Source organism: Nelumbo nucifera, chromosome 8 (genome assembly GCF_055504915.1).
Source record: "Nelumbo nucifera cultivar China Antique chromosome 8, China Antique-T2T, whole genome shotgun sequence".
Classification (NCBI taxonomy): domain Eukaryota; kingdom Viridiplantae; phylum Streptophyta; class Magnoliopsida; order Proteales; family Nelumbonaceae; genus Nelumbo; species Nelumbo nucifera.
Window position 1 is genome coordinate 33,247,703 of NC_142656.1, and position 26,891 is coordinate 33,274,593.

Sequence of the window (26,891 nt, forward strand, 5' to 3'; positions counted from 1 at the left end):
TTTCTTTTTATACTCTTCCTTTCAGCCTCCCTCTTCTCTAAAGTCAGCCGCCTTTTTGGAGCCTCCCCTAAGGCTACAACTGGGCTGCCTTTGGGCCGAACTACTGTTGGGCTGCTCTCCTTCACCAGCACTTCTCCGTGGTGGGCCGAACTACTGTTCTCCCATAGGGTTTCAGTTGGGCTACCGGTGGGCCTCTCTTCTTGGTAGGCCGAACTGCTTCCCTTTTCGCCATATCAACATGTCTTCATGCTCTCTTCACCTTAGTTTGTCCCAAACTCTTGGTTTCCTGAAATCTTTCTCAATTAGAGTAAAAATCATTGAAAATCATCATCAAAACCATGTATAAAGCAATAAAAATGATGTGTAGCATGCGCACACATCAAACACCCCCACACTTAAGCTTTTGCTTGTCCTCAAGCAAATATATTACCCATAAACTAATCATTCCTTAGATTATTACCATCTACCGAATGAATTGTAGGATAAGAATGCATTAAGTGGTCGGGAATGCTGCATAAACATTCTTATTCATCCCCATGATTAGTCACTCTTACCACATACATGAGAACAAAGGAAAGGAGAACATGAGATTCTTCATGCTCTAGCACTCAATTCCGTTCAATGTGTATAGCATCTCCTTGACCGCTATAATTAACCACCACCTCGAGCTTGGTCTCAAATCCTGTCAATGCACTCAATTGAATTTCCAACTATGTTTTTGTCCCCTTGAACCTCAACTGTCATTGAATTATTTTCTCTTTTTTTTTTTCTTCTTATTTTTTGGTGTGAGTGCATTTTATGCTCCATCTCACACGGGTCACAAGCTAGAGGCAGATAACAATACTCATATTCCAAGTTGTTAGTTTTACTATTCAACTTGGAATAGCGGAGTTGGAACTGAACTCATATCATGAACCACTAGTTTTACTATTCAGTTCATGATAGTGGAGTAATTCGGACTTTGTCCTTTCTTCTTCTCTTGTCTTTTTTTTTTCCTGAACCAATTGTTGAAGTTCATGCATTAACAGTCCATGATGCACTAATAACTCGAATGATCATTAAGATTTCAATCAAGTGTACTATACACATGAGTAGAGTTAGTGCTGGTCATGATGAAAGTCCTATTTGACTTCCTCATCCTCATGTATTGTGATAAAATTGGATACTTCACAGTAACACATTCTAGCACTTATAGTGATTTCCTTCGACTTCATCGTATTCCTTCCTAAAATTCACCCTATAGACGACAATAATGTTGAGGGAATTTTCAGTTTATGCAGCCTATCAATGCATTTATGTATTGGGGTGATTGAGGTGCATAGCTACAGCCTCCCCCACACTTATCATGAACATTGCCCTCAATGTTCATATAGAGAAAGTGCTAAGATGAATTCAGCAATGTGAGCAATGGGACTTCAAGCATTTGAAGGGGTTTAGAGAACTTCCCTGAAGAAAGTGCTAAATTCTGAATTGGCTCTTCCGTTGGACCCTCTAGCTGCTAAGGTCAAAATAAACTAGAAGGAGAGAATGAGAAACACTAAGAGAGATCAACAATCTACAAAATTAAGATCCTAGAAAAGAAAACATCGAATGGTATGGAAAAAGAAAAGCAGAAAAACAAATAAAATAAAGAAACTATTCATCAGCATTGGGTTGCTTCCCAATAAGCACTTGTTTTCTGTCCGAAGCTCGACAGAAAAACAAATAAAATAAAGAAACTACTCATCAGCATTGGGTTGCTTCCCAATAAGCGCTTGTTTTCTGTCCGAAGCTCGACATTACAATGTAATCAATGAATATCTAGGTATACAGTTGATGGGATAGGCAATGCTCCATCCGCTACATATGGTTTGAGGCACTGCCCGTTGACTTGAAAACACCCACCAACCACATAATCAATGACACCTATCATATAACATGAGTCATCACTAGAGGGTGCATGTTTCATAGCATCAGACATTTTAAAAATTACTTCCTCATCTTGAATCCTAAGGCTGAGTTGTCCTTATTGGACATCAACCATTGCCTTTCCTGTAGCTACGAAGGGTCACCCTAGGATAAGTGGGACATCAACATCATCTTCCATGTCTAACACTATGAAGTCATCACCAGCCACATAATCAATGACACCTATCATATAACATGTGTCATCACTACAGGGTGCATGTTTCATAGCATCAAACATTTTAAAAATTACTTCCTCATCTTGAATCCTAAGGCTGAGTTGTCCTTGTTGGACATCAACCCTTGCCTTTCTTGTATCTAGGAAGGGTCGCCCTAGGATAAGTGGGACATCAACATCCTCTTCCATGTCTAACACTATGAAGTCCACAAGAAAAATGAATTTATCAACCTTAACAAGAACATCTTCTATGATTCCCCTAGGATGCTTTATGGACCTATCAGCTAACTGCAATGCAACTCTAGTGGGTTGGGGTACCGAATAGGACATCAGATTTATACTAGCTCCTAAATCACATAATGCCTTGTTAATTTTCAAATTGCCTATAGTGCAAAGAATAGTAAAACTCCTTGGATCTTTCAATTTCTGAGGCAACTTGTTGAGGAGGATTGCCGAGCATTCTTTATTTAGTGCAATTGTAGCCACATCTCCCAGTTTCCTTTTGTTCGACAAGATTTCCTTCAGGAACTTTGTATAGTGTGACATCTGGGCTAAGGCATTTGCAAAAGGAATGTTAATATGTGAATTCTTAAAAATTTCAAGAAACTTACCGAATTTCTTTCCCAATTTGTGTTGCTTTAGCTTTTCGGAAATGGTACTTGCGGCTGTTGACTTTTCTCTTTCTTTGAATTAGATTGATCTTCCTCCTTTTCGGTTTCTAGGGTTGCACTCACCTTGCCTTCTTCTCCACCTCTTACAGCTCCTTACCACTTCTCAAGGTAATGGCCTGCACCTGTTCTTGGATTTTTCTTTGGTATTGTTGGGTAAAGTGCCTTGTACTCTAGAAGATATCATCTGTGCCAACTGTCCCACTTGAGTCTCCAAGTTCTTGATCGATGCTTCTTGGTTCTGAAATTTTATTTCCGCACTTGATATGAAATTGGTCATCAGTTCCTCTAGATTAGATTTCTTTTTCGGCCGTGTGAAATTTTGAGGGAATGGTTTCACCGCATTTTGATTTTGCCAAGACAGATTGGGGTGATTCCTCCATTTAGGGTTAAATGCACGAGGGTACTGATTGTCTTGCTGCCTTTGCAAATTACCAACAAAATCTACTTGCTCGGGGGACTGCATGAACTGATTTCCAACTTAACATTCGGTGCTGATATGACCTCCCCCACACCATTCACAAACTACGATCTGAACATGCATGGCTCCCAACTACATTTCATCTATCTTCTTGCTGAGGGCACCGATTTGTGCAGATAGTGTTGTATAGGTGTCTACATTATGAAGTTTGGGCTGTCTCCTAACTTGGGCTCTCTCGGAATGCCACTGATAGTTGTTTGCAGCCATCTCCTCAATGAGTGCATGGGCAACTTCAGGGGTGTTGTTATTAATGGATCCCCCAGCTGTAGCGTCCATAACAGTCTTGTTTGCTTCAGTCAACCCATTATAAAATGTCTGAATTTGCAGCCATACGGGAAGTCCATGATGAGGGACCTTCCTTAGTAATTCTTTGTAACGCTCCCATGACTCATACAATGACTCCCCATCCTGTTGAGAGAAGGTGGTGATATCATTCCTCAACTTTGCTATCTTGGACGGAGGGAAATACTTGGATAGGAAACGGCTGGCCATTTCATCCCAAGTAGAGATCGATCCAGCTGGTAGAGATTTCAGCCAAGTCTTAGCCTTGTCCTTCAATGAGAACGGAAACAATCAGAGCCTCACTGCATCATCACTAACCCCATTGTGCTTGAATGTCACATATTTCCAAGAAGTTGGCGATGTGAGTGTTCACATCTTCATGAGCCAAGCTGCAGAACTGAACTGTATTCTGAATCACCTGAATGATTGTTGGTTTGATTTCAAAGTTGTTGGCAGTTATTGCTGGTCTTACAATGCTCAAGGCTGCCCCAGTGAGGGTCGGTTTGGCATAACCCATCATGGTCTTTTGTTCGGCCATCTCTGCACTTTCAGCTCTCCCTTGCTTAGAAGCTCTAAGGTGGTGACGGAAAGTTCGTTCAATCTCGGGATCGTAGGTGATGCTCTCATTTTCATTTTTACGTGTCATAAACTGTACCAGTCAAAGTCATAAAGAGACTAATACACAAATATAAAAAACATAATGTACAAAATCAGGTTAACAATGACAGATGGTTCCTAATATTGTTGTGATAATCTCCGGCAACGATGCCAAAAACTTGATGCGTAGAGATTACACTAGCAAGTGCACTAGTCGATCAAGTAATATAATGATGAGTAGAGTATCGTTCCCATGGGGATTGATCCAACAATTACTAGTACTGAATCAACCTTTAGTTATCTGATAAACCGAAAGATTAAACAAAGAAAACCCTAACTCCTAATTAGCAAACTACCCTAAGCAGTTTCGGATCAGACCACCTTTAATGATAAGAAGAATTACTGCATGCAAGAACTACTAGAACCGATTTTAGCAATTAAATCATTAAGCTATCCAACCAAAGTGAATTCAGTCTTGGGTTGGCGAAACCCTAATTGTATGAGAAGCCTCTCTCGAGCACAACCCAGCCTATCTATGAGCAATAATTCCTATATCTCTATCAGAAATTTAATCGCCATAGATGCATTAAGAACAAAGAATTCGAAGGTCATCAATTCGGGAATGAATGGATGCCAAACGAACCATGCATATTATCTTTAAGATGCATTAAATCCGTTTTCTTGATTAATTGATTTGATTACCTAAACCCTTTCTCAAGCAATTCAAGCAATCCAAGAAACAAAAATAATTCGGCCAAGATTATTCTACTAATCGAAAACCCTAATCAAGAAATCACAAGAATGAATCACAAACAATCAGATCTGCTTAAAATATTAATTACATATCAGAATTAAAATCCATCATGGTTCGCATAATAGAAAGAAGAGAAGAAAGATTCAATAAAGAAAACCAAGAAACCCTAATCGAATCTAGGTTACCGAATTTGGAGAATCAAAGAAGAAGACAACCTAATATTTCTGCATCAACCTTCGATTTCCTCTTCAATTCGCATTCAACAACCTTTCTCCCTCTTCTCTCCTTCACCAGCACTTATTCTCTTCTGTTTTGTCTTCAGGGGTCTGAACCCTAATTCCTTCTTTTTCTTTTCTTTTTATACTCTTCCTTTCAGCCTCCCTCTTCTCTAAAGTCAGCTGCCTTTTTGGAGCCTCCCCTAGGGCTGCGGCTGGGCTGCCTTTGGGCCTCTCTACTTGGTGGGCCGAAGTGCTCTCCTTTTGATTTTCAGTTGGGTCTTTTTTCTTGATGGGTCGAACTGTTGTTGGGCTGCTCTCCTTCACCAGCACTTCTCCTTGGTGTGCCGAACTACTGTTCTCGCATAGGGTTTCGGTTGGGCTGCAGTTGGGCCTCTCTTCTTGGTGGGCTGAACTGCCTCCCTTTTCGCCATATCAACATGTCTTCATGCTCTCTTCACCCTAGATTGTTCCAAACTCTTGGTTTCTGAAATCTTTCTCAATTAGAGTAAAAATAATTGAAAATCATCATCAAAACCCTGTATAAAGCAATAAAAATGATGTGCAGCGTGCGCACACATCAAAGACAATATAATATTATTTAATTCTCCATCTGTACTTTAGTATATTTTCCATAACTATCCGATGCTCTTATCCTAGTTTAGATTGGTATCTACGTACAACATTGGCAGGCTGAGCAATGTTTGGCCGTATGTACAACATATAATACATGATACTCCCTATGGCTAAGGCATAGGGAACCTCTCTCATGTCCTCTATCTCCTTAAGGGTCTTAGGTGACATTCCTTTAGAGAGAGTGACTCCATGCCTAAAAGGAAAGAATCCCTTCTTGGAGTTCTGCATGTTGTATATTTTGACAATCTTGCCAATATAACTAGATTGGGATAGTCCAATTATCCTCTTCGATCTATCTCTATAGAGTCAAAGTTTTAAGATATAAGAGGCTTCTCCAAGATCTTTCTTGGAGAACTGCTGTAAAAGACATACCTTTACCGTAGTCAACATTCCTACATCATTCTTAATGAGTAGAATATCGCCTACTTACAGAACCATAAATTTAACCTTATCTTTCACTATCTTTTTGTAAACACAGGGTTTATTTGGATTTTATTCAAAATCAAACTATTTGACTATTGAGTTAAATTAGATGTTCCAGATTCTAGAAGCTTGCTTAAACCCGTAAATGGATTTATTCAGCTTACACATCATATGTTCTTCAGTAAGATCTCCATTCAGGAACGTAGTCTTGACATCCATATGCCAAATATCATAATCATAGTGTGCAGCTATGTCTAATAGTATCCTTTTGGATTTGATCATGGCCATCAGCAATAAGGTCTCCGTGTAATCGACTCCTTTTTGAGTGTACCCTTTCGCTACAAGTCGAGCTTTATAGGTCTCAACTTTTTCATCAAGGCCCTTCTTTCTCTTGTAGATCCATTTGTAACCGATCACTTTCACACCAAGGGGCTTGTCTATGAGAGTCCAAACTCTATTGATTTTCATTGAGTCTATCTCAACTTTCATGATATCTACCCACTTTAGGGAGTCTATGTCCAATATAGCTTCCATATAAGTCACGAGATCTTTCTCACTATTTGTAGTTTCCATCAACTTTCTTGATCATAACAGTAACGTAGTGGTGGTCTGGAAACTTGGATAGATCTTCTAAGCTTATCTCCCACTACTCCTGAGCTATCTTCATCAAGAATAACTACCTAATGATGATTGTTCACAGGATGTAGTCCTCCTCCAAAAGTAGGCATTTTAATTAAAAAACAATTTTTGTTCTCATAGGTCATAGATCAGATACCTTATAGGATCCTTGGGGTAGATTACACATAGGCAACAATTAGTTTTGGATTCCAATTTGTTCGCCCTTGTCTTTTTGACATGTGCTGGACAACCCCATATTTTTAAGTGTCTTACACTTAGTTTCTATCGGTCCATAGCTCGAAAGGAGTCTTAGGAACCAACTCGGTTGGAACCCGATTCAACATGCAAATTACAATTCCCAATGCATGCCCCTAAAAGGATATATGTAACTCTGAATGGACAAGGAGTGGTCGGACCATATCTAATAGAGTCTGATATCTTTTCTTTGTCACACCGTTTAAGTAGAAGGTGGAGACAACTATGATATAATCTCATTGTCCTTTAACTAGTTTTTGAATTCGTAGGAGAGATATTCACCTCATCGATCTAATTGAAGGGTTTTGATCTATTTCTCCATCCGTTTCTCAATTTATTGTCTAAACTCCTTGAATTTTTCAAAGGATTCAAACTTATGTCTCATTAGGTACACATAACCATACCGAGAATAATCATCAGTGAAAGTTCTAAAATAACAATATTAGTTTTGTGTCCTAACATTCATGGGACCACATGCATCAGTATGTATGAGGTCAAGTGTGCCCGTACTTCTTTCAAGCTTACCTTTAAATGGACTTTTTTCCATCTTGCCTTGGAGGCAAGGCTCATAATGTGGTAGATCTTCTATAGTGAAAAAATCTAGAGGACCATCTTTCACCCATCTTATGATATATTCTATATTAATATGGCCAAGTCGATAATGTTATAGACATGTGAGATTATTTGTATCATGTATTTTTTTCTTAGGGATGTGTTCTATTACGGTTTCGATTACATTTGTTTCTAGAGAATGATGGAGAGTAAGGAATTTGTTATTTAATTTAATTATAATCTTATTACTAAATAAAATAGAATAACCATCCTTACATAACTTAGAAATTGAAATCAAATTCCTTCTAAGTAAAGGTACATAAAGATAATATTTTAATGTAACTATTCATTCTCTAAAAATTAAATCTACTATATAGCAACAACTACAATAGTTACATTTATATCAAAGTAAAGCACAACATCGTCATCATTTAGTCTTCTGCTTTCCTTGAACCCTTGCAATGTATTACATGCATTAGTGGAAGCCCAAAGCCAATATACTAAGATGCAGAAGTGACCAACATATTGGTCTCTATGACAAGTGTAGGTGCATGTTGATTATCAAAACTGTAATAGCATAGAAGGTGCTAAACCGATGCCACAGACACACTCGTGATGAATTCATGACCTGCCACAAATCTGCAATGAGCTTTGAGCCTACACAGACTTGTAATGAGCTTAAAGCCTAAAACAAGCTTGCAATGAGCTCAAGGCTACCACATGCCTACAATAGATTCAAAGCTATAGCACCGAGGATGAATCCGAGGCTGCTAGGAATCTGCGATGAGTACGAAGCCATCGCAAGCCTACGATGAGCTAAGAGATATTGTGAATCTGCGATGAGCGTAAAGCCATCGTGAGCCTGTGATGAGCTCAGAACTATAACAAATCTGTGATGAGCTAACAACCATCACAAATATTAGTGATGAACAAACGAACTCGACGATTGACCAATGTCACTCATGACAGGATGCCCAATAGGATTAAGAAAGACACGTAAGATTAGTATTGAAGTCATTCATGCTACGTCAGTTTAAGAGACTTGCAAAAGGAAGTAGCATATGTGTATTATGAGAATCTTCAAACGAAAGGAAACCTCATCCTTGAGAGATCTCGTAAGACACATGGTGGAACCTTAGCGGTGTCCCCTTGACAACTGACACCAAATCAAAGATTCCCTTTCCAAGTGGAAATCAAACTCTTTTAGCTTATTCCTTCCAAGATTTCAAGATCTTTCCCTATAAAAGGAGATTTGACTCATAACAAACACAACATGTTGTCAATCAAAGCCTTTAGCCTACCCTTTGCCCTCTGCCTTCCTTTTTCTTTCAAGGAAACACCCGTACGTAGCCTTATCACCATACTCACAACAAGAGATTCAAAATTACCTTTTTTGTTTTTGCGAGATTCCAGATACGAGGGATAATTCCTCTTCTAGTGCCTAATCTGTTTGTAGAAGTGACATTCACCAGATGACTTGATTTTCTCCTGCTTCTTTAATTTGCCTCCCTTTTTTTTAAGGTTTCTTCTTACCCTTTCTTTTCTTCTTGCTAGATTTTTCACCTTCAACAAGCATGGATATTGGCTTATCCTTCTTAATCAGTTCTTCAACTCTTTGCAACATATTGTTGAGATCTTGCAAGCAAACTATTAACTTGTTCATGCTGAAGTTCATGACAAACTGATTGAAGGACAAGGGTAGAGAGTTCAGGACGACATCAATCTTGGTGTCATCATCAAGTTAGGAGCCAAGACCCTCCAGTTCATTTATATAACCTATCATCCGCATGATATAGTCATGAATTGGTTGGCTCTCGGTTATTCTCGTGGTTATCAACAGTTTGAGGACCTTTTGTCTTGTAGAATGATTCTGCTCCTCATACATGGGTTTTAAACTATCTAGGATATCTTTGTAGATATCAATTTTATCCAATTGCCTCTAGATAGAATTATCCAATGAGGCTATGATATAACACTAGGCAAGAGAAGTTTTCTCTTTCCATTCCTGATATTCTTTCCTTCTTGCCTCAGAAGCCCTATCATTCGAATGTTCCGGTGCAAAGTTTTCAATAAACTTGTCCAATTTCGAGGATGTGAGCACAACCTTAATATTGTCCTCTACATAGTTGGGTCCAAATTTAGGTTATGAAACTAGTCTATATAGTTGGGTCCTTTCAATTTATTGTCCTCTAACAATTCAACGAACTGTCCATGTGCCATTTTTGATAAAAGACACGATTAATTAGTCCACAACCTTAATATTATTTGAAGTTATCTTTCATAGAATGGACTTTTATTTATGTCCCATTTGCATTTGTTCACCTCTGGGATTTCCCTCCTATCTCAATGATGAGGACACAGTTCATGTCCTTGAAAATGTGGGAAATCACATAGGTGTATAGGACTAACGGTTTTAGCTGCATAACCCTATCACTTTCTATGAAGGATCACAAATCCACCCATCCAATGAGCTTTCCCTTTGGTCTCCATCTATGTTCATTTCCATTTTAGGTTAAACCTTTCTAACTGATAGGTGCAAACCTATCTTATCGGGAGCCCCAAGGTACCATGGAAGAGTCTTCCACTTTAAGACAGGCCCCTCCCACTAGTCTATGATTCCTCATCATCTCATGAAACAATCCCACTATCTGTCTCAGTGAAATGGATGGCCCAATTGTATGGTGCTTTTCCACCCTCCCAATTCAACCCGCTTTCATGCTAATAATAGAAGGCCTTTAGAAATATTATCTTATGGAATTCCTTATCTCATTGCAGTTATATTAATCATGAGGGTACGTGTAATTCAGTCCCTAGGTCAGATTTAGGTCATACCATAGTGGATCACACCGACTTTTATAAAGTCAAATTCAAATGAGCCCTTAATGGGTTAGGGTTCCTGCGAGGTTCCTCTTGGGGAGAAGCTATTAAGGGGGCCCATTAGGTAAGGAAATCATGCAACGATCCATGAGCATCATGGCAATGATGTGGATTCAGCCATGATATTCGTAGAAAGCCACATAAGTCAATACATGGGCCAAGCACTTATGGCTTGAATGAATAACATCCATTTAGCATATCACATACACATACATAATTGATCCATATCAATTTAAAATTTGTAAAACCTAGATCCATTTATATTAACACATGATCAACCTATCAATGGACCAAATTATCTAAAAATTTTGTCATGGTATATGGGATAAACTATAAAAAGTAATTTGGCCTATATAGTAGTTCATGGTGAAATAGGCTAATCTTGCTTTAATCTAACATAAAATGATTTCCAAGTATGGGCCGAACTGGTCCATGCAATGAGCCATCAAACCCCTGGCCTAGATCGATTTTGGGTCACTTTAACAATGATCTAATGGGTTGTGATCATATTTCAAAGAACCATAGGTTCAGTCCAATAAGATTGAACAAAAGCTAAGTCAGATCGGCCTAGGTTTGGTGTCCAAAATATGCATCAATTCACATAGGTAATAATATGAAATTCTCAGTTATGATTCACAATCATATCAGAAAATAAATAACAAATAATCAAAAATAAATGAGTAGGGATGATAGTACGATGGTCCGAATCCAATCCAAACAAAAATTGCTTCTCTACAAAACTGTAATCTGCAAATCGATCTCCATGTGCCAATCTTTGTCTTCTCTACCAGCTTTGGCGATTTCTCCGATGTAAAAAATAGAAAAACCTTAACTTCTATTGCTTACATAAGAAAACCCAATACGTTCTTTATAGAAAATAAAAATAATTAATTACTGACCAAATAATCAAATTAATAAATTTGATGTGCACAGATCTTGCCACTATCAAGAGTTCAATCTTCATCACACTTTCAACCCTAGAATTCAAGAATCCGTAAATGAAAAATTTTATAATATATCAGTTATATATATATATATATATATATATATATATAAATATAAATTTCAAATCATTGGCCCACTCTGAGAACCAAATTTTTAGAGATTTCTGCCCACTCCTCAAATTAGTCAGATTAATTCTGGCCGATTTGAGTTTGGTTTAGCCCAAGGGCTGAACCTAGTGCTCTGATACCACTATTGGAAGGGTTAGGATCCACCATATGGTTGGCTGAACCATGCCAGACGGATGGGCAAAATTTCAAAAATTTCTTTATCTTTTTGGGAATCGAATTCTCTATGTTTTGAAAAACTACATTTTCCAAGATCGGTCTTGCACTGAACCAGACTAGGTTTGTAACTAAACAAAGATGGAGATGTATACCTGATATGAATACAATAAATGTAGATCCCAAGACGGAAGTTTATGCTTAAATTAGTTCCAAAACCAACCTCCACTGAAGATGATGCAGTGTATTCCTGATGTCAGTTCAACAATACAGTTTTCTACAAAATTGAGATCTAAATTGTAGAATCGAACTGAGGATGAGGAGCCTGATATCCTCTGATTTTTCTTGCAAAAACCAGAGGAAAAACTGTTCCATATCAGTCCTAGATAGCTGATGTCGAACTGAGAAAAACTAGGAGATAAAAGGGTACAGAGAGAATCAGAAGCAGCAAAAATATGAAGTTGTCTTGGACTAGTTTGCCCCTCGTCTTTTATATCTCTTATGAAGCTATCTCCTAATCTAATTAGGAGATAATCCATATTTAAATTAGATCTGGACTATAATTAGAGATATACCTTACCGCCATATGAGATTAAGTGCCCGAAATCCAGATTCACCCCATGGCACATGACAACTTGCTAGCTTAATTAATCATATTAATTAAGGCCCATCAACTATAAGGCTCACGACCCAAGGGTTTTTCATGGCCATCTTAGGCTTAATTTGTATGACGTGGGACCCCAAAATGACCTCACATAAGTCCACATGGTTTCGGCCCAGCCTCTGTGTAAAGGCTTGGCCAAACTCACTACTAAACGCAGTGAACCCCTGAGCACATCACTATGGGCTCAATATGACCCCAACATTTAAATGATCATTGAATTCTGCCATCCTATGAAGATCCAATGATAATGGACTTAAGTAAGATAACCTATTAGGTAATCATCCCTATAATGATCTCTTACACTTAGCTCTCGGCCAATAATAGCCAAACATTACCCGACAAAGAAGTACCTCTCCCCTGGTAAGATATATATATATATATATATATATGTATGTACGTATGTATGCATGTATATATGTATATCATAAATATATTTTGCAGAATCAGATTTCAAACACGGTTGAAATTCATTGCCAATAGTTTAGCTTTCCATCAGAGATAGTGTAAATTCTATCATTCACTTTGTCCAACAAAGGGGCCGATTCTATCACTATAATCCCCCACTCAAGTGAATTCTCAGATTGTCACAACATACATTACAATAAAAATGGGTTTTAGTGATGGACAATGATGTCTGTCACTAAATTATTTATAGTGACAAATTTAAAGCTCCTTCACTAAAAATACAATATTTAGTGACGAAAAAGTGATAGAGAGATTTTATGTCACTATAAAAAATTATAGCAACGGATGGTTGAAGGTCTATCACCAAATTGTGATTTATAGTGATAGACATTTAATTGTCCATCACCAAAGGATGCAATCTTGATAGTGACGAATAATTGTCATCTGTCACAACTAATTGACTTATAGTGGCGTACAACTTAATCATCATCACTAAATATTGAGCTATAGTGGCAGACAATTGAATCAATGCTACTAAATGGTTAATTATAGTGACAAACAATTAAATGTCTGTCACAAAATCATAAAAGTTGATTTATAGTGATGAATAGTTTAATCTTTGTCACAAAATCTTTATTTATAATGATGAGTGATTAAGTATTTGTTACAAAATCTTGATCTTTAATAATGAACAATTTAATGTCTTTTACAAATTAAAATCATAATATCTTTATTTTTGGGACATTTTTTTCTAGTGACATTTTCTCATACTTTTTAATTAAAGGTTGGTACATTTAAAATAATCTAATGAATTGGATATTTGAATTTGAATTGATATATTTGAACAATGGGCAATATGTTATACATTCAAATATTTAAAGAAAGTTTTTGTAAAATTTTATTTAAGCCCTAGCTAAGGATACTCTTAGGTCAAGTTTTTATAAACCATTTATAGCTTTGAATGTTGTTGAGGCTTGATTGGTTCATACATTTGGCTTGATAATATATGTCTAGGGTTTGGTATTCAAGCTAGGTAGCTTGTGTATAAAAAAATTAAAATGTTAATTTAATTTTATAATAAAAATATAGAAAAATATGTAAAATTTTGTATGTTCACAAATATATTATACTATATATTTATATCTTTCCTTTTCTCTCTCTCTCTCTCTTTATATATATATATATATATATATATATATATATATATACAAATATGTATGTATATATGTATATACAATGTTTTTCAAACTATATGTCCTTGAACTGGTTAGTTAAACTAATAAAATGGTGACCCAACCACAATTATAGTTTAGGTTAACCTTAATTTCACCATTACTTTAAAAATTATTGACTTACTTGAGCAAACCCCACCAGGTGGTTCAACCATTGACCTACTTAATGTTAGACAGTGTATGCATGTCCTTATCTCCAATCAAATAGATGTATGGATACATTTATTATAAATGAACAAAAATACATTATTGTTTATGCTGATATTGGTATGTTTCTGTGAAACTACCCCTTAAATTGGATGCTTATAAGACTCGTGTTAGTTTAGAATATTCTTAGCAGTTTGATAGACTTAGAGAGTTTATCCTTCCAAGGTTGACACTGATGGGCTGCCAAAGAAGTTGGGGCAACTTGTCTTAGCTTCTAGGGTTAGACCCAAAGCACACACAGTGTGTGTTTGGTTGAAACACTAAACCTGAACCATTTTCTAGTTATGCCCTGGACCTTAGAGATTGATGGGCAAAACTAGAAGGTTACACGTAACCCCTAGTCTTGATTATGGTACTGTGCTAGGTGTCAGATTCTTTGATATGCCGATCAATGAAATCCATTGAGGGTCAAAACCTGGGTATGTTGGGGCATTCTGAGAATTCAATTAAGTGGGTGATCATAGTGATAGGATCGGCCCCTTTGTCAAATAAGGTGAATGATAGGGTTTGCACTTTCTTTGATGGAAACTTAAACTATCGGCAGTTGATTTCAACTGTGCTTGAGATTTGGTTTTGCAAAATATATATTTATATTATATATATATATATTATGTTTTAAGAAAAATGTTTGCAAAAGGTTTTAATTCCTGGGATCCATCTGAGCAAAGAGTGTGACACTGCACCTTGCATCCAAGGGAGAGGTCATTCCCTGTTGGGTAGTGTTTAATCATTATGGGCCGAGAGGTTAAGTGTAAGGGACCATTACAGGGTTGATTACCTGATGGGATTTATCTTACTTAAGTCCATTATCCTTGGTTTTTCATAGGATGACTGAACTCAATGATCATTTAAGTATAAATGTTGGGCCCATTTTGAGCCCATAATGATGTGCTTAGGGATTCACTGTGTTTAGTAGTGAATTCGACCAGGCCTTTTCATAGAGGCTGGGCCGAACCCATGTAGACTTATGTGAGGTCATTATGGGGACCCACACCATACAAATCAGGCCTAGGTTGGCCATGGAACACCCTTGGGTCATGAGCCTTATAGCTGATGGGCCTAAAGCCCATAATTAATATGATTAATTAAGCTATCACATGACAACTTAAGTTATCATGTGACATGGGGCGAATCTGGGTTTGGAAATGGGTATGGAGCACCTATCCTCTTAAGAGGATAAGGCTTATCTCTTAATAGAGTCCAAATCCAAATTAGATTTGGATAATCTCCTAATTTGATTAGGAGAAGTACTCCATAAAGAGATAAAAGAAGAAGAGGGTGAACTAGACTAAAACACCTCTCAGTTCTGCTCTCTCTCTTCTTCTTTTGTCTTCCAAGAAACCCTAGTTTGACTACAACTTATTTGGGACTGATAGAGATCAGTTTTTCTCTGATTTTTGCAAAAAAAAAATCCAGAGTAATTTTGTATTCACCTCCCTAGTTCGATCCAAGCAGTTGAATTGCAGTTTTGCTGAAAACTGTGTTGCTGAACCGACTTCAGGAGTACACTGTGCCATTTTCAGTGGAAGCTAGTTTTAGGACTAATTTGGGTGTGAATTTCCACCTTGGGATCTATGTTTGTGGTATTTGTATCAGGTATACATCTCCCTCTTTGGTTGGTTCCAAATTTGGTCCGATTCAGTGCAAGACTGATTTTGAAAAATGAAGTTTTTCAAAACATAGGGAATTCGATTCCTTGAAGGATTAGGAAATTTTTGAAAATTTTCCCAACCATCTAGCATGGTTCGGCCATCCATATGATGGATCCTAACCCTTCCTTCACTTAAGGGTTTGCTTGGCTTAAATCAGTACTAAATGATCATCTTTAGTTCTATCTTTGTATCCCAACCAACACTTTCAATCCATCATTTTCCCAGACTGAAGAATTGTTTGAATCGTCACTTGGCATTGGTTCCGGGTTTGGTTTAGCTAATCCTAGGATACAGTCAAAACCCCTTGACATGGTTAAAAACCCTTTTAACCCAAACGACTAAATTGTTGACCCATTTGACTTGATCACTATGTCATGGGTTGCACCACACTTAATATATGTGCAAACTTCCGAAGGCCATTACTTTGTGATTAGATAAACCCAATTTGGGAGATTTATGTTTTATTCTGGGTACATTTTCGAGATCTATGTGCCCCAAGATGCTAAAGGCACCTTGCCCTGTTATTTTCTTCCAAAAATACCCTTATTATAGCCTCAAATTGCAATATTAACATTTTTACAAATAAAAAATAAAAAACTTACCCATTCAACATGAACGATCAAATTGGTGAGTACAACTCAAAGGCAGCAACTATTAGACCTCTAGGTTGATTTTTAAAACATTGCTCTCAACTACTCCATTCTCTAAAGATCAAGTACCATTGATTCCAATAATCTAATAATTATTGCCTGCAAGTTCAAGGTATGAGTCAGTTGAATATGTAATTAGAGAATCAACAACTCACAACTTTAAATAGATTTGGTCAAAAATGACATTGTTTCTAGTAAAAGATTTCAAATTTGAAGTTGATTACTAAAAGATTTTAAAATTTTATGTAGATACAATAAAATAAAATAATATTATAACTAATTAATAATAGTAATTTTTAAGTTTTTAAAAAAGTTTAAACATTAATAACACTATAATAATAAAACAATTTTCATTTGAAAATGCATATTTATAACATGGTTTTAATTTAAAATATATATTTTTCTAATAATAAAAATAACATTTAAAATTCCATTTAATTTAAAATCCTTAGTCCTCAACGGAGATGGGTCCCCCATCGGGGACTTGAATCCCCAAACTTTTTTAATTAAATGTTTGTTTTCAGAAAGGTGTTTATTTAAAATAAAGTAAAAATTAAATAATAATATTTTAAATATATTTTGATATATATATATATAATATAAATAATATTATAAATAGCGTAAATAATATTATATATTTAATATAATATATAAATATTCAATATATATATATATATCTGTGTATGTATACAATCGGGATCGTGGTGGGGTCTTGTCCATGTGGACTTCACTCCCCATCTCGATCCCTGTCCCTAATCGAGTATTCCTATTAATAGCATCCCTACCAAGTCCCTGCTAAGGTAGCCTCTGTTCCCATCCCCGCCTGATCAAGGAGACTGGGTACTCGATGAGGATCGGGAAAATTGCCATCTCCACCACCCCAGGTTGTGTAGCCCCATAGAGCAATAAAATTTAATCCCAATAAACCCTAACACCTTTTTATCGTGCATCGCACAATGGCCTGTTAGTATATTATATAGTTTATTATTAATTAACAATTATAGATTCTTAATATATTATTAATTAATATTAATAAATAACATTGGTATGGTACTAATAATAAATAGTTGATTATGTTAGATAGTGTATGCCCTTAGCTCCAATTAACATGATGTACATTATGACATTTATTGTAAATGAATAAAGTACATATTTGATTCATGTTATTATGGTTTGTTTCTGTGTAATATCCTTAAACTGGACACATATGAGACTCGTGTTAGTTTAGAATCTTTACAGCCGTTGGATAAATCTGGGAAGATTTATCTTACCAAGGCTAACACTGATGTACCACCAAGTTGGTTGGGGTGGCTTGTCTCAGCTGCCAAGGTGAGACCTGATGTACATGCAGTGTGGGTTTTCTTGAAACCCTGAACCGGACCAAAATTCCAGTATTGCCCTGGACTTTGGAGATAGATGGGAAAAATTGGAATGTTACACCTGACCCCTAAACTCGATTATGATACTACACTAGGTGTCGGATTGAGCTGTCTTTGATATGCCAATTAGTGAGAACCTTAGAGGGGGTCAAAACCTGGGTATGTTGGGACAATCTGAGAATTCATCTAAGTGGGTGATCATAGTGACAGGATCAACCCCTTTGTTGGACAAAGTGAATGATCAGGGATGCACTCTCTCTGATGGAAACCTAAACTACCAGCAGTTGATTTCAACCGTTGAAATTTATATTTATATAGAGATATACATATATATGGTTTCAAAATGTTTGCAAAATGTTTTAATTCCTGGGATCCATGTGAATAGAGAGTGCAACATTGCACCTTGTAACCGAGGGAGAGGTTCTCTCTTGTCGGGCAGTGTTTGATCATTATGGACTGAGAGGTTAAGTGTAAGACCATTGAGGGTTATACCTAATGGGATAATCTTGCATCTGCCCACAGTCCTTGGGCCTTCATAAGATGGCTGGACCCAAGGACCATTTTGTGTAAATGTTGGGCCCATTAAGAGCCCACAGTGATGGACTCAAGGGTTTATTGTATTCAGCAGTGAATTCGGCTAGGCTGAACCCTTATGGCTGATGTGTAGATCAATGATAGGGTTCCACGCCATACAAAGAGAGCTAAGTTAATCAGCATTAAAGAGGAAGTGAGCCTGAAAGCTTAATGGGCCTAAAAGCCCATTTCGAACTGGGTTAATTAGATTAATTAAATAGGGGCGGATCTGGGATTTTGATTAATAGATAAGATAAGAGATTATCTTTATCCACTTAAAGAGTCTAGATCCAAATAAAGATTTGGATCAAAGGAACTCCTAATTTGATTATGAAGGCTGACCTTTATCTATAGATAAGATAATGGATTATCCTTATCACTTAAAGAGTCCAGATCCAAATAAAAGATTTGGATAAGGAAACTCCTAATGAGATTAGGAAGTTGTCTCTTTAAGGCTATAAATAAGAGAGCAAGGCGAACCTTGAAGACACACTCACTCAATACAGAGAGAAGACAACTCAGTTAGATTGATCTTGCCTTTAGCTCTTTTTCTTCCTGCTCTTGCCGCCCTACCCTATTCGATCTCTAGTTCTTGGATTTGATCAAAATTTGATCTTGATATTGTTTCTTGCCAAAAGAAACAATTTAGAAGTTGTTCTTACTATCCCATTCGATTCTTGCTGAAGAATCACTAGTTCTTGGTGAAGAACTACCTGTTGATCCTACCTCGTCCCAAGCTGTGTCATCTTCAGTGGAGGGAAGATTTTTACACTCTTTGGGCGTGAACACCTACTTGGGAGGAGCATTCTTGTGTTGATTCCATATCAAGTATATCCCTCTCTTAATTTGGTTTTAGATTTGGTCCGGTTTGGTTACAAGAATGAACCTTGAAAGTGTAGTTTTCTAAATTAGGAATAGGATTCTCGGATGGGAGAATAAATTTTTGAAATTTTGCCCAACCTTCCTACAGGGTTCAGCCATCCATATGGTGGATCCTCCATCCCTACAGATTAATCATTTATAAATATTTAATATTTATTAATAAATAAGTAATAAAATTATAAAAACATACAACCGTTCGATTCGTATGCGAACCAGCCGAACTATAACCGAGTTCGGTCCTACCCCTAAGAAAAAACATTTGGAAAGCTCCCAAAACTTGCACTCCAAAACTCAAATTTGGCCTTCCCTCTCCCTCACTCTCTTGTCAATCAAGAACTAGTGAATGATCCCGTACTAAGTACGGGGAATTAGTAATGTTAAATTTATATTTATTAATATTTTTAATAATTATTAAAATTTCAAGAAATATTTATTTCAAAAAATAACTTTTCAATAATTATTAGAATATGGATTGAAAATGTTGGTAGTGGGTTGTGGGCTTTAGCAACAACTTCTCAAAAAATGCCATGTATTTAGCTTTGTAGAAAAATGAGAAGGCAATGTGTTTGAATGGTGTTTGAAAAATGAGAAGGCAATGTTGTAGCCTGGTAGTGGGTTGTGGGCTTTAGCAGGAAGGCAATGTCTAGCTTTGCCACATGTCTAACTTTCTAGAAAATGAGAAGGCCACTTGTTTGAATGGTGGTAGTGGTCGGTGGGCTTCAACAACAACTTCTCAGAAAATGTCGTGTTTAAATTTGGAAAAGTTAGGTGTTTGAATGGTGGGGGCTGTAGCCTGAAAGCCTTCCTTTATTATATATATATATACATATATATATATATATAATTAGATTAGTGCCCCTCTTCCAACAGCTGAAGAACCAACCTCCGGCAAGGTATGTCACCACCAATCATGGGTGATAGCTCTCCCTCTCCCTATTATGCCTCCCTCCCTCCCTCTTCGTCTTCCTATGTCGTCGCTGCTAAAACCAGGTATCAAAGTGTTCAGCTCTCTCTCCCTCTCTCTCTCTCTCTCCTTCTTCTTCTTCTTCTTCTTACTCGTTTTTATGTTTTCTAGATCAACCACGAATCTCGAGTGACTTAATCCCAGCTTTGCAACCATTAAGAGCAGCGTCGGTCAAGGTATTTTATCAATTTTGTTTGTCACTATTTTCTTTTATTGTTATTTTTGTGTTGGGGTGGTTCTTGATTGGTATTTTATCAAGTAATATTTCTTACTTATAGTGGTTTGATCTTATCGAAATTAATTACTTGATTGTCAAGTAATGGTTTCTTACTTTCTTGCAACCCCTCCCAACCCAAAAGAAACACCGAGGTTCATTTGACGACTTAAATTCAAAACACCAGACCGATTTCTCTCTGGATGAACTCAATTTTTTGTCCAATACATAAAGGTCTTATTAGTCAGGCATTTCAACATCCTCATCTCAACCATGATTACTCTGTATGTTATTTTTTTTGGATCCTAAGCATTCTGTCTGGTAAAACATAAATAAACTAATTTCTGTCTTGTAACTTGTAAGGTTCTCCAGAATTGAGTCACACATCACCATCTCTGTTTTTGAAACATGCCAATGTTCTCTAAGTTCAGCATTTAGTTCCTTACCTTCTTATAAATATTGATTCCCATCCAAGCGTGTTTCTGAAATAACACCAAGTTTTTTTTTTCAAAGAGCTGACCTACTTCCAATGCTTCAGTCTTATTATTGAAGAAACTTGTAGGTTGAGTGGAATTCTCTTCACTGCTCAAAACTTCAAGCCTTGACACAATTCTTATGACACATAGACAAATGGACTAAGCCTTGACACAATTCCCTTGAGGCTTCCCCTGAATACTACAACCTCCCCTAGTTTCTTAAAATGGAATAAGACCTCACCTTGCTCCATGAGAAACACAAGAAAGAAAGATGAGCAACACCCAACTCTAATATCAAGATCAACTGGCTTCGAATCAATCAACAACAGACCAAAAATCTGAAATGAATTCGATTGTAGTGTCAGTAATTCTTTTCTTCAATTTAGTGAGCTTGGGTTCAGATTAATGAGTTTCGGTTCAGGTTCCAATTGAAAGATTACTATTATCTTTACGTAGAAGGATGTGCATTTCTTAAAACTTATTGTTATATATAACATTGTTAACATGTTATTTAGTTCATATGAACATATGAATTCCTTGTGTAAAATAAATTTTCTTTTCTTTCTTCAAAAATGTCTTAATTCTCATAATCTAATTAGTTACTTTGTATTCTACTTAATTTCTGTTATCTATTTATATGCAATTACTATACATGGTTGAACCATAGCGTTGCCTACTTGATGGACAGTCCAGATCAGTCAAAGGCTCTTTCATGAGACTCCTCAATCAATCTGATCCTTGGATTGGATCAAATAAGTAGGGTTGGACTTGGGTTAAGTAAGTATTTCAATGGATTGTTTGTAGGAATTTTCATGTTGTAGATTTGACTGAAGAAAGGTGAGAGGATATGTGAAGTGGGGTTGACAAGGATATAGTCTACAGTGGGAAAAATTAAAAATCAAGTATTGAAAAACTCTGGATTGCAATTTTTGCCTATCCAAGGTATTGATACTCTGAACCATGAATGTAAGTGATTTGATGCATGACATTGCTAGCTGGTACCAACCATCGGCACTAGATGCCATAGGTACTGGATTATGGCATGTGTTATGGCATTCTTAGGTCAAAATGCATGCAATCTACTTGTCCATTCCATGAACAAAATCACGGAAATCATTTTTTGCTTTGCTACCTTTCATACAAAAGCATATCTTAAAGAGATGGTTAGATTTAAAGGTGGATGTTTAGAATCCATCCATTCTAGGTTGAGCATGTCAAAAGTGTTTCAAATGCCTTGGGATGGTTTAGAATCTATAATCAATATCCAGCTATTTTAAGCCTAACAAGTGAAAGTGGTAATGCATCATGCATGAATGCTTTAACATGACTATAATCAAGAACAGTTAAACTTTTTATTGTTCTTGAGGCATTGTTTATCTGTTCTTGAACTGATATGCTTTAGTTACCTCTGTTAAATCAGATGATACACTTAGCATTTTAATTTTCACCTTTTGTTTCGTTGGAAATTGTACTTTCCAGCATCCTTCTCTAAGGTTTAACTTAGAAACTATTTTCTGACATTTGCAATGTCTAGAATCAATCTGTTAGCCTTACTTTGACAGGGATATGGGAAATCAGTGTGGTTAATGCACAAGATGTTCGGGGCCAATGGAGAGTGTGGTTATGTGAAAAAACCTAATTATATGATGGATGGAGAGTATGATCCTAAAGTAAAGTCTCCAGTTAAGAAAACATTGAAGGTGAGTGAATTGTTTGAAATCACATTTAATTTTTGTTGCTAAATGAACTATAATTAAAACTAACATGTCACAAAACAGGTGCATGGGTGATGGGTGGCATGTGGATTTCAAGAAAGCACATTTTGATTCCTACTCCCATCTAGACTTTTATACAAAGGTAAGGAGTGGTCTAAATTAATATTGGGATCGAAAAATTTGAAGCCTTGGTCACTTTTATTTTATTAATAAATCATCCTCTATTTTCTATTGAGTTAGATATTGAATTTAATCTAGAGAATATATTTAATTTAAAATGTTCTATTAGATTGGAAAGGACCCACATTCTATACATCAACGTGATTACTTATGAGTCTACTGAACCATATTATGCTACATTTTTCTGTACAGAGGAGAGAAAAAAATGGATGTGAAAAATTAAAGCTAGATCATTTTCAGAAAATATTCATTGCTTTTGGAAAAGCAATTTCTAGATGTTTGGTTTACATAAAATAACTAGGAAATAGCTTGTTTTCCTATAAACTAGGTCTAATGTCCTAGTAATGATTAATACTGAAAGTGTTTGTAACTCTTTCTGCTATGTTCCATGCAAGCAAATGAGCCATCGATGGGAAGGTCAGGTATGGTCCTTAACTATTACTGGAAAAAGGAGATGATTTTGAAGCATCTCGTGTTCAATAACTTAATGGCATGTTACAGATGATTGACTCGAGAATAATCTTTTAGCACATTTTTTCCTCCTAAAGTTTTGAAAACACTTTAGACTACAAGGATAAATATGCCATTGAAAACATCAAGCACATAGCTCAGAATGGGCCCTAGGTGTAAGCACCATGGTAAGGTGGAGGTTGATCAGTTCTTCGAAGGTCCGGAGATGGTAGCGGGGAAGAGAGAGGAAGAGAGAGGAAGAGAGGAGAGAGAAATTCCTCTTTGTGAGAAACCCTAGGTCAAGGTTATTATTGTGTTGTCTCCCATTGGGGAAGAATTGCTCTCTCCCTTTTATAGAGAGATTTAAGATTATTAGGAAGTTCTTTCTTGTTAGGAAAGAGGATCTCTCCTTTTAGGAAATGAGACATTTCCTTTCGTTTGACTATTAAAGGATCATTATTAGAGAATCCTATCCCTTTCGGATTCTCTCTGTATGCAACCCTATCAAACTGACATGGCACAGGTGACATCATCATTTAGCAGGCATACTTTCATTAAACTTGCATGCGTAATTTAAAGGCACACATGTAATCGACATTTATTCTCGATCTTCTGTGATTCCATGGTTTTGTAATGATCTTGGGTTCATCGCAAATCCGCACACATTTTATAGATCATCGTAGGTTCGCATGTGTCTAAGCCTTATCGCAGATTCGCGCTAACCGAAGTTCATTGTGACCTGTCCTGTGTATGAGTTCATCACATATTTGCGATGAGCTATGAATTCATCACAAACGTGCGATGGGTTATAAATTTATCGCAGGCATCCGTATAGCATTGGTTTGACAACTTTTATACTTTGATGGTCTTAACGACCACTATGTACCTATATTAGGGGCTTTCAAAATGTTAAAATACCTAATCACACAAATACGATTGCATGATACACCTTATCCTAAGCCTGTGATGGGCTTAACATGATTAGTTCATGCCCATACCCTCTACTCAAATGGGACTTACGCAAAATATACATGCACTTGAGTTTGGCAGTTCATTTTGTTTTCCATCCATAAGCCTGTTCTTGGATTGGGATTTTATCAGGCTTGAGAATATATTTAGGTCCCTCTAATCTTGTCCTTTGTTGCTTACTAATAATTGTTGCCCAGAAGTTCTTGCGGAAATTCAAGCTTGAGAGCTTGCTGATCCTGTTTTTTCCCATTGACAGATATGCCACATTTTAAGTGGCTTTCATGGGAGAGCAACAATGAACAAATGAGTTTAATTTCTAAGCATCCAATATAAAGACACTTTTCTGCTATTCTTGCACATTTTATTATATTTATGATCTAGAGGATTGAGCCTATGTGAATTTGATTCGATTTGTGCTAATTAACATTCTTGAATCCTTGTGTGAAAGAGACAATGAGATTGCACCTTCCTGCACCATTCCTCCTTTTCCAAGCCATTGACACCTGCTCAATGATGAAATACACCATTCAAGAGGTCTCTCAAATTTTTGTTAACATGTGCGTAATTGGACATCACCTTGTGGTTGGAGTGATCCATTATCCTTTAAACTAGAATGATTTCTTCAGTCGGATTTGGAATTTTCACATTGGTGTTGGAATGATTTATATGTAATATTTTATGTTTCCAAGTGAATTTGATGATACAAGACATAAACATCTCTTTGTAGTTGCTTCTTAGTCAATCTAAGGATTTTAGTTGTGTTTTGTTTTAACAACCAAAACATATCTACTGGTTACATTAAGGGAGCCACCAGTTTTTTACTGTATTCTCTATTGTGCTAATCATCAACTTTAGTAAAATTAATGCCAATGTTATTGTCTGAATTTCCTCCTCTTTATGCATTATCCAAACCCCACATCCAGGGCCTTACCTTATACTAATGCGTCATTCTCTTGTAGTGTATTTCAGCAGATATGTTTTCCTAGGGAGCTGGAAAAGAGCCTTCTGGTTCCGCCACTTAGTTCCATTGATGTATGTAATTGCATCACAAACCACAGGTTTCCTGGCATTAAATCTATATGGAAACCATGAACTTCTGCCATGGTTCACAAGTTTTTAGTGTTAATAGATTTATTTTAACCAGAAGTCTTTTGTTCTTCTCTCATTTTAATGCTTGTAGATTGGATACCTTTTTGATACATAATCAGATATCTTGGGAAAATTTGTATAATTGGGAGGTTACTACTCAGCCCCTCAAAAAGTTTCAAGAACAACTGAAAGAAGAAAAGGAGAGCATGATTCCTTCACTTCCAACAGAAGAACCTGAACAAGCCTCAAAAACCTTTACGTAGTGCTTATATTATTGAGGCACAAGATGAGAAGATGAGAAGAGGAAGAAAGTTCGAAAATACAGTGTATTGTGCATGTAGACTAATCAGAATAAATTCTTTCTTTTTTCTCTTGTAAGACAAGTTCCAAAGGTTATCAAGAAAAGAAACAAGTTATTTTGCACTTAATTTTAATTTGGATGAATAAAATTATAAGTTTCTTTAATAATTTGAAATTTGTAACCAATTACAATTAAATTACAAGTTATTTTGGTAGGTATAAAAAATAGAGATTTAGTGGCAATCGTGATGGATTACTACCACTATATTAGTGACTAATATTAATAACTTTGTCACTATATAGTTATCTATAGTCACAAGCATATTCGTCGCTATTACATATTTTGGTAACGGGTACAAAATGTTTGTCACTAAAACATATAGCAATAGTGACGAACATATCTGTCACTATATATAAATTTCGGGTTAACTTTGGCTATTGAGACAATTTTCTAGGCTGGGTGGTGTGTTCGGAAGTGTGTCGCTAACCACTTCGGAACAGCAGTTTCAATATTTATAAATTTTCTAATTCTCAAAATAACTACAAAATGTAGTTAGTGGTCAGAAAGGGGTTGTATCCATAGGGAAGCGAGGGAAAATTGTTACGTACTTCAATCCGGACAAAATAACAACACTTGAGATTGCAAAAACACAAAATTTAATTAATTGATCTAATCCATTAAAATAAAATTCTAACAATGTTGAAAGTAAAAATTGCAGAAAAATAAATAAATAACAGAAATAAAAAACTAAATAAAAAATCTACAACTTGGTTAGAGGTAACAGTCTCCGGATCTATCTTTTGACCCTCGAACTCCTCGAACTAGGCCTTCCGTCTTACTTGGTCGAATTTTAGATCTGCGGAAAGGAAGACAAAAATTAAATTTGATAAAAATAAATTGCAAAGATAAAATAAAAACTGAAAATTAAAGAACGGAAAATAAAAACACACGTAAAAAGTAAATCTAAAACTATGGGAAACTGGTTGGAATCTAGATCCAGAGGTGGCAGTAGTGGCTAGGCGAACTGCAATCAAGAACTTCTCAAGAACAGTCTTCCTTCTTACTTGGGGACAGAATCCAACCAAAATTAAATCTAAAAGATTGCTAGAATAAAAATAACATAAAAGAAAATAAAGAAAACAAAAGGGATGGTTGATCAAATCTAGTGGCGGTAGTTATAGAT

At 36.3% G+C, this 26,891-nt stretch overlaps 1 protein-coding gene and 1 non-coding gene across 7 annotated transcripts in view; both read left to right on the forward strand.

Annotated features, from left to right (window-relative positions):
* LOC109115078 (phosphoinositide phospholipase C 6-like) overlaps positions 1-25,825 on the forward strand; it is a 28,703-nt gene extending 2,878 nt beyond the window's left edge. For 2 of the 6 annotated variants that reach the window (XR_016079128.1, XR_002022993.2), the window contains 4 exons: positions 20,426-20,490; positions 22,567-22,704; positions 22,783-22,861; positions 25,278-25,825. Coding sequence is in view for 1 of the 6 variants with exons in the window: in XM_088892538.1 (XP_088748664.1) it covers positions 20,289-20,340; positions 20,426-20,490; positions 22,567-22,704; positions 22,783-22,794 (267 nt within the window). In the remaining 5 variants the exon portion in view is untranslated. The other 4 variants (XR_016079127.1, XM_088892538.1, XR_016079129.1 and 1 more) reach the window with 4 other exon arrangements.
* Positions 3,609-3,715, forward strand: LOC148789838 (small nucleolar RNA R71). Its single transcript, XR_016079926.1, has one exon. It is a non-coding gene; the product is annotated as a small nucleolar RNA R71 (small nucleolar RNA).
* Positions 25,826-26,891: the final 1,066 nt, after the last annotated feature.